At 41.0% G+C, this 13,266-nt stretch overlaps 1 protein-coding gene across 1 annotated transcript in view; it reads right to left on the minus strand.

Moving 5' to 3' along the window:
* The window catches only part of LOC137432610 (adhesion G protein-coupled receptor L2), a 207,561-nt gene that overhangs the window by 55,219 nt on the left and 139,076 nt on the right, over positions 1-13,266 (minus strand). The window contains exons 11-14 of the mRNA XM_068124681.2: positions 11,784-11,906; positions 8,705-8,910; positions 2,002-2,175; positions 1,434-1,640 (exon numbers count right to left, since the gene is read on the minus strand). Of these exons, the coding sequence (XP_067980782.2) occupies positions 1,434-1,640; positions 2,002-2,175; positions 8,705-8,910; positions 11,784-11,906 (710 nt within the window). The remainder of the gene's footprint in view (positions 1-1,433; positions 1,641-2,001; positions 2,176-8,704; positions 8,911-11,783; positions 11,907-13,266) is intronic.

A 13,266-nucleotide genomic window follows, 5' to 3' on the forward strand; every position in this document is an offset into this window, starting at 1 on the left:
TCAATGGATTTGGTGGTTTGGGAGAAGATATTTTTAAAGGTTTTAGGTTAAATCCAATATGGCTGCCAAACCATGTGACTTATGATGTCATAAAGTTAATATTTCAATACAAATGGGTCATCGATCATGTGCATGCAATTTCAGATTTTTAGGATAAGGAATTCGATTAAAACATTTTTGGCTGGTATACCACTTAACCGATGATGTCATCATTATCATGCTTTTGCTCCCCATTGGGAGTACTTGACAATGTGTGAAGTTTCAAATTTTTCCATTCAGCGGTTTTTGATAAATAATTTTTCAATTATTTGTGTTGATCCAAGATGGCTGCCATACCACGTGACCTATGGCATCACAATTATCATAAAAACATTCTGCATGGGTGTCACTCCTACCCTGAAAGATTTGTCTCATTCGGACATACGGTTGCTGAGAAAAACGAGGTTTAGCGTGTATGGACGGACAACCTGAAAACATAATGCCTCTGGCCACCTTCGGGGCGGAGGCATAAAAATGGCAGAAGTGTGAAATATAAATGGGTCCATTGAGTATCACATTCCAGCTGGCTTTGACTCTTTGTGATGAGATGAAATATTTACGACAGCAAGTAAGAGGTTCAACCCTGGGAAAGGTAATTTTGAAGCGACAATGAAATTTAGGCTGAAAATGAAAACAAAAAAGGGGAAAATGGTCCATTTGCAAATTGATGATTTTTTTATTATTTCGGGGCTGTGCCGCTGATGCAGTTCTCCCTGTTTCCAGTAAGCTGGTACTCATTTTGCCAACCTCGGAAAGATGACAGGCTGAGCCATCCCACCTGGTGTTATTTAACGGCACGTCAGAGGCTCAAACTCAAGACCCTATGATCTTAAGGCAGCCACCTTAACAGTTAAGCCAACACAATCCATTGTAAATAGCTACAGGAAAACCCTTGTCTGCTGAATGCCAACAACATTGTCTTTGCTCCAAATGTGTTTCGTTCATATTTACCCCGTGGCCACCTTCCTTGGTGGTCGGCTGCAAACTGTGAACCATGAATCGAGACCTTCAACTTGAAAACGCTGAAGTTTTGCTCTCAACTCTCTTTCGCCCTGCTCAATTAAAGACAGTGCTACGGTACATTTGGTGATTGCAGGAAAACCTGTCATGCTACTTGAATCATTGGAGTAAAGAGGTTAAGAGTGATTGACTGCCGTTCACCACTGGTATCTTCATTTCATTGGAAAAAAAAAAAAAAAACAGGCAAACTATTCCTTGAGCAAACACAATCTGCAAAACACATTACATTACAGCTTGGGGGAACCAGAGCCGAAGAAAAAAAGAAAAAAGAAAAAAAAATAGAATGATGGAATCAGAAAATGGGCAGAATGGCCGTGGGGATGGAGTGTGAACAAGACAGATGCCAGTAAGACATGGCGAGAGCTTCCACTCACCGTCTGTTGAGTCCTGTCAATAGCAAGCAGGAATAGCAGTTCAGCTAGCAGTAGGCAAAGGCACAGGTTCTTGAGCACTGTGATTGTGCCGCTCTGCAGGCTCCGGCAGCAGCAGAAGGTGAGCAACGCAAGGGCCAAGCAAAGAACCGAGACCAGCACACCTGCTCTTGCAATGAGCAGCAAAAGAATTCCTTGCACGTGGTTAGCCTAAGATGACAGTCAAGGGACACAGACGGAAATAGCTGAAAATATCCATCGCGTGCCCTTATCTGAGGAAAATAGCAGATGTTCACTGACATGTAAATTAACTTGCCATTTCCTTTCCGTTAAGACATTTAAATCCCATGATTCAGATGGAGAACCTGGCTCATTTACAATAACAACTCAATTCAGACAGCCTGGCCTGAGACTTTCTTATATTACATAGTACATACTTTTAGTTGGTTCAACAAAAATTGCCTTAGTATCAATTTTTATCATACTATACTCACTACCAACCTCCAGCCCCCTGTAACCCACCCACCTTTATTCTTTAATTTTGCAAACTAGCACAGGTAAGTAGTCTAACCTGAGGCTCTGTGTGTGCTGCAAGGATGGCAAAGTTGGTGAGGTGGTGACAGGAACACGTGCTGTGTGTGAGGTTCGAATCCAGTAGTTTGCAATCTCGCGTTGCCCATCGTCCAGCCATCGTCACGGGTGAATAGCTCCAGAAAGAACAGTTGGGGTTGAAGTTTCCATTTGACTGCAAAAGCAGCAAAAACAAGCCGGCAATCAAATGCTAAAAACCGAGACACAGAACAATAAGTAGGATGCATCTTAACATTTCCGTGGATGACAACATAACAAAACATCAGCGTTGTTAGGCCTCACAATAAGGTTGCGATTTGTAATTTTGTAAGCCAGTCAAATAATTGTTTTCGTGAACACGAAAGGTTTTAGTTATTCGATTAAAACAAACATTATTCATAACCTCTGCCATCAAATGTAGATGGAGGTTATGTTTTAACCGCTGTCTGTGAGCAGGATATCACAAAAGATTATTGTTAGAGAGGTTGGGTGTGTGACAGGGATGAAATGATTAGATTTTAGTGAAGATCCGGATCCTAGTTCAAAGTGATAATTCACCATTGAGAGATAGGGCCAAAAACGACATATAGCACAATATCTCAAAAAGTAATGAATGGATTTGGATGGAATTTGGTGTAGAGGTTGGGTGTGTGACAAGGACGAATTAATTAGATTTTGGTGAAGATCCGGATAACGTAATTAAAAAAGTGATTCTTCCCAATTGAGAGATGGGGTCAAAAACGATATATAGCAAAATATCGCAACAAGCTGTGGACGGATTCGGACGAAACTTGGTAGATGGGTTATGATAAATCTTGGTGGATAATTTGGGTAGTTGACAAGAACAAGCCGATTCGATTTTGGTTCAGGTCTGGATACAGATCTGGCCCATCAGTGGGATGCAAAACGTAAACTGTTCAGATGGCGGAATGCAGTTCGAGTGAAGCAAATCGTTTTAGTTCATTAATTACCATTGCACTACCACATTTTCAGCTATGCTGTTGTCGTGATAAGCACAGTGACCTTCATCCCATAGGTGTGGATTCAAATCAAGCTGAAGGCAGCAGTATGAAGAATTTGGAATTTAAGCTTCTGGAAACTGAGCTAGTCTCAGAAGAATTAACATTTTCTATTGGAATTTATTAATGAAATCACATCTGCCAGATGAATGAACTTCGAGGAGGAACTGATCTGCCCCTGCTGTACCCAGTCTGGTCTTCATATGACACGTCCGTCCATACTCTGTGGTCTATTCTTAAATGCCTTCTGGTAACTTGAGATGGGCACAAAAGAAAACATTTCACAATGTAAGATATAAATGTTATTATAAGGTATTAGTCATTCAAAATCTTGCTAATTGTGCAGAATTTTTTTTAAGTAAGGTCATGTGATTAAATTATTTCCAAAAAATCATTGAATCCTCCTGCCATATGACCAAGGTCTGTTGTGATAAAATTCACCTTCTAATGCATTCAGTGCTTTCAGCTTTCTTTGGTGGTTGGTATAACAGGTGTTGGCCTCACGGTTAAGGTGGCTGGCTTAAGATCTTAGGGTCTTCAGTTTGACCCCCTGTCGTGCTGTTGAAATAACATCAGGTGGGTTGACTCAGCCTGTCATCCTTCTGAGGTCGGCAAAATGAGTACCATCCTACTGCGGTAATAAGCCATTCGAGTATTCTGCGTCAGATAAATTAATTATAATTATTACAATTATAAATAATTATAATTATTCCACATTATAATATCCTGCGTCCAGGATTGTACTCCTTAGCGAACGAAACTGCCTCGGCATTTCCTATGCACTCACAGCGTGAAAGGAATGGTTATTATTATTATTTGGTGGTTGGTTGCTGGTTCTTCTGCTTTTCCAAAGTCAACCTTTTTGGAGTACATTTGCGGTTCATAAGCAGAACACCTGACTGGCATCCCAGAGTTTACGGCTTCAAATACAGAGGAAGGCAGCAGTATTAAGGGCTTGGATCATAAGCTCCTGGAAGTTGAGCTTGTCTAAGGAGAATTACGATTTCAGTCGTGGATTGCTGGTAAAAACCCAGCTTGGTCAATTATCGTCAGGGAAGAGGTAATTTGCCTCCTCCACCTGGTCTCGTACACATATATGCCATTCCACACTGTATAGCTGAATCTTAAATGCAGTGACAATTTTTCTACTCCTCCTACCATGCCACAAGGGCATATTCTTTGCAAAAGGTACCAAGAGATCTTTAACGAAAACATGTAAGCGTAAAAGGAATGATCCAAACCTCGTTCTGAACAACTATGGGAATCAAAGCATGAGGTTAAGCAGTGTTGTTTATCCACTCAACCATTTCCACATCCACATCCTCTTGCCCCACTGTGCTGCTTATTGAATGTCTAATATTGCATGCTGTGCCTGTGAAATAAGATCCCCAGTGAACTTTTATTTTGCAAAGAAGAGACATATCCAGGAAAGCCAAGATGCCTTCAAGTAAAATGGCAAATGCAGTTGAACATTGCAAAATGCGGCTTATTGGTCCTTTTATTCGTACTTCCAGGAAAAACAAAGTAAAATTATGTTGAAAGAGAGTGTACCAGTGTGTATCAATCTCGCCCCATAGGTAAAGTCATGTTTCACATGATAACATGGGTAACGTCTGAGAATTGAATCGACATGTACGATTGGAGAGATTTTTGGTGGCAATGTGGTGGAAAGGCTTTGAGGAAATTTCAAAAGGAAGTGTGAAGAAGATTATATTGCATCTGCTCAGAAGAGAACATCAATAAGAAGCTGAAAAATGAATGAATGAATGATCGTTTTTTAAGGCCATTTTTCCCGCTAGAGCGGGGGTTAGCCTTGCGAGCCCCATGACAATCATGGTTCCCTGTTTGAGGCAATGGTTTTATGGCCGGATGCCCTTCCTGACGCCAACTCTTGGTCATGCTCTTACGATGCGCAGGGATCGTAAGGTGTACCTATACGGTGTACCTATTCTAAACCGGGGTACACACCGGGATCATTCATCCCAGCAAGCTGGTACTCAAATTGCCGACCTCGGAAGGATGACAGGCTGAGTCAGCGCACCTGGCGTTAATTCAGCGATCGACCGGAATTACGAACCTAGGATCCTAGGATCCCAAGCCAGCACCCTAACCGCTAGGCCAACACCAGGCTAATAAGAAGCTGAGATATCTATTATAAATAATAAGGTTCGAAAATTAGATGAAGCCCCATTTAAACCTCTTGCATAACTATTAATTGTGAAATAGATTAGGTGGATTACTCGATAATCAAAGTGCACATACAAGTTTATTTGGTTCATTATAACTGAGCTGTATTTAAATCCAGCAGCCTCCATTTTTGCAAATAGTGCTAACTTTACAGATAACTACAACCATTGAAATTAGCCAGGGTAATGGCCTATGCTTTTTGAAAAAATCCAATGGGATCTTTATCATCCACAACCTAAAAAACAGATACCCCATGCGGATATAGAGTTCCAACTAGAACGGCACTCGCGAGAACGCATACCCTCACCAGGTTGACCAGTTTACGTTTTATATCCCACTGACAGGCCGAAATGAAAGCAGAGCATGAAAAAAGCAGAGCATGAAAGTTATAAGGCAGCCAAGAAGGCTGCAAAGAAAGAGGTAGCAAAGGCGCAGGAGGCATGTAGGAAAATGTTCGGAGAAAGCTTGGATTCGGAAGAGGGTCAGAGAGCGGTATTCAGGATTGCAAAGCAGATAGCGAAAGAGAGGTGTGATGTGATGGGGGTGAGTTGCTTGAAGGATGAAGTGGGACAAATCGTTGTGGACCCAGATTGAAATAAAGGAAGATGGAAAAGATATATGGAAATGCTGTTGAATACAGAGAATGAATGGGATGGCAACATAGAGAGTAACCCAGTTTTAGGACCGGCAGAGAAGATAACTGAGAAGGAAGTTGAGGAAGCGATAAAAGCAATGAAGAGTGGAAAAGTGGGAGGGCCGACGGGAGTTGTGGGAGACATGTTGAAGGCAGCAGGAAGTTGGGGTGTGAAGAGAATGACAGAGATCTGTAATCTGGTGGTGAAAGAAGGCCGCATTCCAGTGGATTGGGAACTGAGTACCCTCGTCCCTCTATACAAGGGGAAAGGTGACCCTCTGGAGTGTGGCTCGTACCGAGCGATAAAGTTATTGGAGCATGGAATGAAGGTATTGGAAAGGGTGTTGGAGAGGAGGATAAGGATGAAGGTGAAGATCGACGAAATGCAGTTTGGATTTATGCCAGGAAGAAGAACGACAGACACGCTCTTTATTGTGAGACAGTTGCAGGAGAAGTACATGGAGAAGAGGAAGAAGTTGTTTCTTGGGTTTGTTGATCTGGAGAAAGCATTCGATAGGGTTACACGCGAAGTATTGACATGGGCATTGAGGAAGTTAGGAGTGGAGGAATGGTTGATCAGAGTAGTGAAGGCAATGTACAAAAGAGCGCGCACAGCTGTAAGGACAAAGGATGGGAACAGTGGTGAGTTTGAGGTGAAGGTGGGAGTGCATCAGGGGTCAGTACTAAGTCCACTACTATTTGCAGCTGTGATGGAAGTGCTGGCTCAGAAAGTAAAGGAGGGTTTACCGTGGGAGTTGTTGTATGCAGATGATCTGGTGTTGATTGCGGAAAGTATGGATGGACTGAAGGAAAAGATGAACAAGTGGAAGGAATGTATGGAGACAAAAGGTCTGAAGGTGAATATAGGAAAGACGAAGGTGATGGCAAGTGGTAAAGCATGTGGTGAGGTGGAAAGAACTGGGAAGTGGCCATGTGCTGTGTGCAGGAAGGGTGTCGGAGTGAACTCCATTCAATGTACAATGTGCGCTGAGTGGGTTCATCAAAAATGTAGTGGTCTGAGAGGGTCATTAACCAGTGTGGCAGCTACATTCAAATGTAAGGTGTGCACAGAGAGAGCTGCAGATGGAGGAAATGTTGAGTTGGATCTTGGAGATGGCGTGAAGCTGGAAGGTGTGAAAACATTTTGCTACCTCGGAGAAATGCTGAATGAAGAAGGTGGATCAGACTCGGTAACGGTTGCAAGAGTGAGATGTGCATGGAAGAAGTTTCGGGAACTGAGTGGCGTGCTGATGAGGAGGGGAGTGTCATTGAAGCTGAAGGGAAAGGTGTATGCTGCATGTGTGAGAAGTGTTATGATTTATGGGAGCGAGACATGGGTAATGAACGTAGAGCAGCAACGAAGGCTGGAAAGCGTGGAAATGCGAATGGTTCGGTGGATGTGTGGAGTATCGTTGAGAGAGAGGAAGACAAATGATGAATTGCTGTGAAGAGGAACAGGTTGAGATGGTTTGGTCATGTGTTGAGGAAGGATGAAAGTGACTGGTTGAGAAGAGTGATGGAAATGAATGTAGAAGGAAGTAGAGGACGGGGAAGACCGAGAAAGACTTGGCTAAAGATGGTGGAAGAAGAAATGCGGGCAAGGGGGTTAACAAGGAGAGATGCAGAAAATAGGGGAAAATGGAGAAGATTGTCATGGGGACTGCAAGGCTAACCCCCGCTCTAGCAGGGAAAATGGCCTTAAAATGCATGTTGTTGTTGTGTTGTTTGTTGACAGGCCGCATCCGGCTCATCACCAAAATATAATCAGCTTGTTCTTGCCTCCGACCCTACTCATCCTCCCCCCACCCCCTCTCCCGTCCACAGCTTTTTGAAATATTGTGTACTATTACAGGTTTATCGATTTTAGTCCTATCTCTCAGATTTTAGTCTGAAGAATCACTTTAAAATTTCTCAGATCCGGATCTTCACTAAAATCTAATCAATTTGTCTCAGTCACACACCCAACCTGTCCAACCAAGTTTCATCCGAATCCGTCCACAAATTTTTTAGATATCATGCTCACAGCAAAACAGACAGACAGGGTGAAAACATAACCTCCGTCCACCTTCGGTGGTGAAGGTAATAAGCAAAGGAAAGGTTTTTACATCATCAAAATGCAATGTCACCAAGTGGGGCTGAAGGAGTGTTTTAGGGCAAAGGCACAACATTCCTTGCCGCTATAAAATGGTGTGTCACTGTGAAATGCATTTACCTCTGGCTTAATCATGGTGGTGGAAACGGAATACTTCAATTTTAAAGGTTGTAATATCTGCCTTTCTCTTTGCTGATAAATTAAATACATGGTTGTTGACTTGTATAATATGACATTAAATACATGGTTTCTGATTCATATAATATGCTTAGTCTGTAAAGATGTCAAAGTATTACAACTAAAAACGTTCATCGGAAATTACGATACAGACCCAAATTTACTCTCAACTCCTGTAACAATCATGTCATGATGGTGGAAACCAACATTACGTCCCACTTTCCTTTGATGGTGGTCAAATGTTCTCGTCTTCAAAAACAATTCAAGTCATAATGGTGTCAAGCTAAAATAGTGAGGTAGTAAATAAACCAGAAATTAACATATTTGGGGAGTTAGCCATTCAGAAAATGAATAAAGATTGTGTCAGAATCAAAACAATTTTTCATGAAAATGAAGCAAGGCTGTCATGAAATGTTTACAGAGAAGCACAAATCAAAAACGTTTATTTCCAACTAATCAAATATGTTGAAGAATAAGCAAAACATAATTTTCAAAAGCAAAGTGTGGTGTTATTACACTCAAAGACAAAAAAGCAACGAACTTCCACCGTTGCAATTGCCACTGTTCAGCTGATCTTGTTAATACATTAATTTACCAGGTTGTGTCGGAGGGTGAATGTGACGGGTTCTGATAAGTAGAGTCGCCTGGTCCCCTTGTTTATCGACGCCGAAATGATACGAGAGGCCACAACCACAGAGTGATTGTGTCCTACAGGTGGCAATGCAAACGTTAATGTAGCATTGGTTGTGGGCAGAAACATGGGCAGCTTGTTGTAGAGAGCAAATACGAGCTTCGTCAAACCTGGGAAGTGAGCAAACACAAAATATGAACGCAATAAAATTAGAGGAAACCTTGAAAGGAAATTAACGACAACTAACTACTTTAAAGGGAACTAAACAACAACAACTCATGGCTTATCGAAAGCTTACCAGGCGGGGTACGACATCTCTGCTATTGCAGGACCACAATCAACTTTTATTTTATTTTAGACCTTCCCAATATTTTAATAGATAGGATTTAAGGGTTTACACAGCTGAATATTTCAGCAATCACAGCAAAAACTAGAATGACACTCGGGAGAGAACATACCTCTGCCAGGCTGAACAGTGTATATTTTGTATCCCACTGATAGGCCGGATTTGGATTCGGGCATGAACCAAAATCGAATCAGCTTGTTTTTTTCACTTACGCAGCTCATCCACCAAGTTTTGTATAACTCGTCAATAACTTTTTGAAATAGCATGCTACATATAGTTTTGGCCACATCTCTCAGTGTAGTTGTTAACCCTGATGTTGGGCTAGCGGCTAGGGTGCCAGCTTAGGATCCTAGGATCCTGGGTTTGAATCCCGGTCGATCGCTGAATTAACGCCAAGGGGGTTGACTCAGCCTGTCATCCTTCCGAGGTCGGCAAATTGAGTACCAGTTCACTGGTAATTCCCTGTTTGTCATAAAAGGCGACAAAAAGGGTTGGCGGCAGGAAGGGCATCCGGCCGTAAAACATTGCTTCAAAAAGGGGACCAAAAAACAACAACAACCACGGTCCCCGAAAAAGGCCAACCCCCGCTTGCGGGGAAAAATGGCCTCTAAAGGTGGTTTTTTTTTTTTTCTCAGTGGTGAGAAATCACTTAAAATTAAAAAAAATAACTCTCGTATCCAGATCCGCATGTATGGATTTTCATCAAAATCCAATGGATTTGTCTTTATCATGCACCCAACCTGTCCCCAAATTTCGTCTGAATCCATCCACAACTTTGAGACATCCTGCTATATATATTTTTTGGCCGGAGGGTGAATGTGACGTGAAAATACATCTCTCAATGATGATGCATCACTTGAAGAGTTCTAGTAGCCGGATCGAAAATCGGACGAATTCGGTTGACCTTTTGGACAAAGTTCTTCACCAAAATCTAATAATTTCGTCCTTGTCACATACCCAACCTCTCCACCACATTTTGTCTGCATTCGTCCACAACCTTTTGAGATATCCTGTTCACAAACAAACACAAACAAACAAACAAGCAGACAAGAAGGCATCAGGTGGTGGCCTGACAGTTATGACAAAATAGAGAGAACCTTGACCTTTGAACATGGTCATTTTGACGATATTTTCCCACCTGTGGCTCAGGAATGATTTGTATCAATGAAGTAGATTTACCCTCAAATTTTCTATTCGCTTTGCTGGCTACCGCGTCTCGCTACACCAAATATTAAGCAAGATAGAGTGCAAAATGTGTTTTATGCAAAATATCAGTCACCTTGACCTTTGACATACATAGTCATATCACATTTACAGCCTCACTTTTTTCCTTCGGAATCCGCTAGTAAAGTTTGACAAAGATATCTGAAAGTTTTCGCGAATTATCACACATACAAACAAACAAGAAAAATGTCGTGCATAGCACGATACTTGCGAAATCCCTAGAATAAGTTGTTGACTTTTGGCCTATGTTGACCTCTTGGCCTATGTTGACCTCAAAAATAACTGGTGGTTGAATTCAGTGATCTGATATGCAAATCCTCTTTAAATTTCAAGTCAATCAGATGAAAATTAACGATTTTAGAAATTTGGCCTATGTTGACCTTTTCACCTTTAGACCTTAAACAAAATAATTGGTGGTTGAATTAAGTGACCGGATATGCAAGTCCTGTTCAAATTTCAAGTCGATCAAACGAAAATTGAGGATTTTAGACAATTCACCTAAGTAGTTGACCTTTGGCCTATATTGACCTTTTGGACAAAGTTGACCTCAAAATATAATTGGTGGTTGAATTCAGTGACCTGATATGCAAATCCCCTTGAAATTTCAAGTCAGATTAAAATTGAGGATTTTAGAAATTCGACCAAAGTTGTTGACCTTTGGCTTATGTTAACCTTTTGGCCTATGCTGACATCAAAAATAATTTGTGGTTAAATTCAGTAATCTGATATGCAAATCCTCTTCAAATTCAAAGTCAATCGGATGAAAATCGAGGATTTTAGAAACATGACAAAGTTGATGACCTTTGGCCTATGTCGACCTTTTGACCTCAAAATCAATAAGCTTTTTCCGTGTGACCAACTCGACCGTTTGGTGAAGTTTCGTAAAGATCAGTTTAAAATTGTGACCTTTAGGCGATTGACATACAGACAAACAGATAGATAGACAGATACTGGTAGACAGAATAATGCACAAGACCAAACAATATACTTGAAAAATCTTTGATTTTCGCAAGTAACGAGACATATATGATGAAAATTTTCAATTTTCGTCATCACAAAGATGGGTGAAAACATAACCTCCATCCACCTTAGCTGGCAGAGGTAACAAGATCATTGGTGTTTCTGCTGTCGAACCCAAATTCTGAACTGCATTTTAAAATTCACAATACAAATGTGTATCATGAGGTGCACTCACTCCGAAAGATTCATTGTATTCTCCTGAACTGCTAATCATTATTCTTTTTTCTGATATACAGAGTTTGAACCTCAAGTCATTGTGGAGCATTGGTCTGCTGTGCAGGTTTACTTTCTGAAGCATTTTCTTGGCAGGATATCTGTTAATCTGCCATGACTCTAAAAACTAGCAGGATATAGTCACACTAGGCCACTTGAAAAACACAGCTGTCGCACACTATCATGGATCTTTCCCGACTTTAACAATGCTCCGGAGAGCCCTACTCTCAGCACCCTCACCATTTCGGCTGTTTCGTTTGATGACTTTGGCGGAAAGTCGAATGGCATCTCCACTGGGTCGGCCCTGAGGGAAGATGAAGTCTCGAACTGGTCCCTCAGTGTTCAGTACAGAAACTGTCAGTGCTGTAAAGACACAATTTGACAGGTTTTACAAAAAAAAAAGAAAAAAAAAGAAAAAAGAAGAGTACGGTAGTTACTGCCAACACACAACAGAACAATGCCACATGTATAATAGATAACAGGAATTTCCCACAGATGCAAAGAAAATGAGAAAATGAAATTGCTTATCACTGTATCATGCATAATAGAGAAGAAAGAAAATCAGGCAGGAGGAGTCATGCAAACAGTTACACATACACACACCTCGGGGAGGGTGAGGATTGGGGATTCTGACAATGCAGGGCTCTCCACACTTTCTTAAATACTTGGCTCAATGAAGGGTTGGTGTATGAAAACCTTCAATGCCGGCAGACCGGTGGTATGGGAGCCGCCTGGACAACCCATCCGCTGGAGGTATCTAGCCGTTCTCTTGTGCATTCTCAGCTATTTTAGGCATCAAAATACATGTTTCAAACTTTTGATGTTTACGGATGAAATTCCGAAATGTTATGGTATATGGACATTTAATGTAAATAATTTCACTCAATCAAGTACTAGGTGCACCGGAAGGTAATGTCGTTTTTAAAGCAGTGTATTCCTCTTTGAAAAACGACATTACTTTCCGATACATCTAATATTAATCATTGTCAAAATAGTTTATGCTATTAAATTACTTCCCAGAGCTAATTTGTTATTTTTTTCTTCACATTCACAAGATTCCAATGCAGTCACAAAACACCTGGATACCTTTGCACCACCACTAATGGTGGTGACGTCATAGCTCACTTAATTTATTGAATTTTTTCTCTCAATTTCAGGTTTGTATTATTCATATATGACAACAAAGCACTACCATTCTACTCAAAAGAACTGCTTCTTTTTTTTCTCAAAACTTTTTATTTTATATTTTACTTTTTTTTTTAACGAATACATTTTTTATTCTGAAAGAAAACCTGATAAAAGCTGAAAAAGCATTTCATATTATACATCTATTGATTAACAACGATGACAACAAGAACGACACTCGGAAGAGAGCATACTTACCTCTGCCTGGCTGAACAGTTTACGTTTTGTATCCTACTGATGGGCCAGATGATCTGCATCCAGACCTGAACCAAAGTCGAATCAGCTTGGCCTTAGAACCTGCCCAAATTATCCACCAATATTTATTATAACCTAACTACAACTTCGAAAAATATCGTGCTATATATCATTTTGACCCTCTGGCTCAATGGTGAAGAATCACTTCAAACAAACAAAAAAATAGTATCTGGATCTGGATTTCACCAACAATTCGTTCTGGTCACACGCTCAACCTTATCCACCAAGTTTCATCCAAAACCGTCCATTACCTTTTGAGATATGCTACATATCGTTTTTGGCC

This window comes from Myxine glutinosa, chromosome 1, assembly GCF_964187855.1.
Source record: "Myxine glutinosa chromosome 1, kmMyxGlut1.1, whole genome shotgun sequence".
Taxonomy (NCBI): Eukaryota; Metazoa; Chordata; class Myxini; order Myxiniformes; family Myxinidae; genus Myxine; species Myxine glutinosa.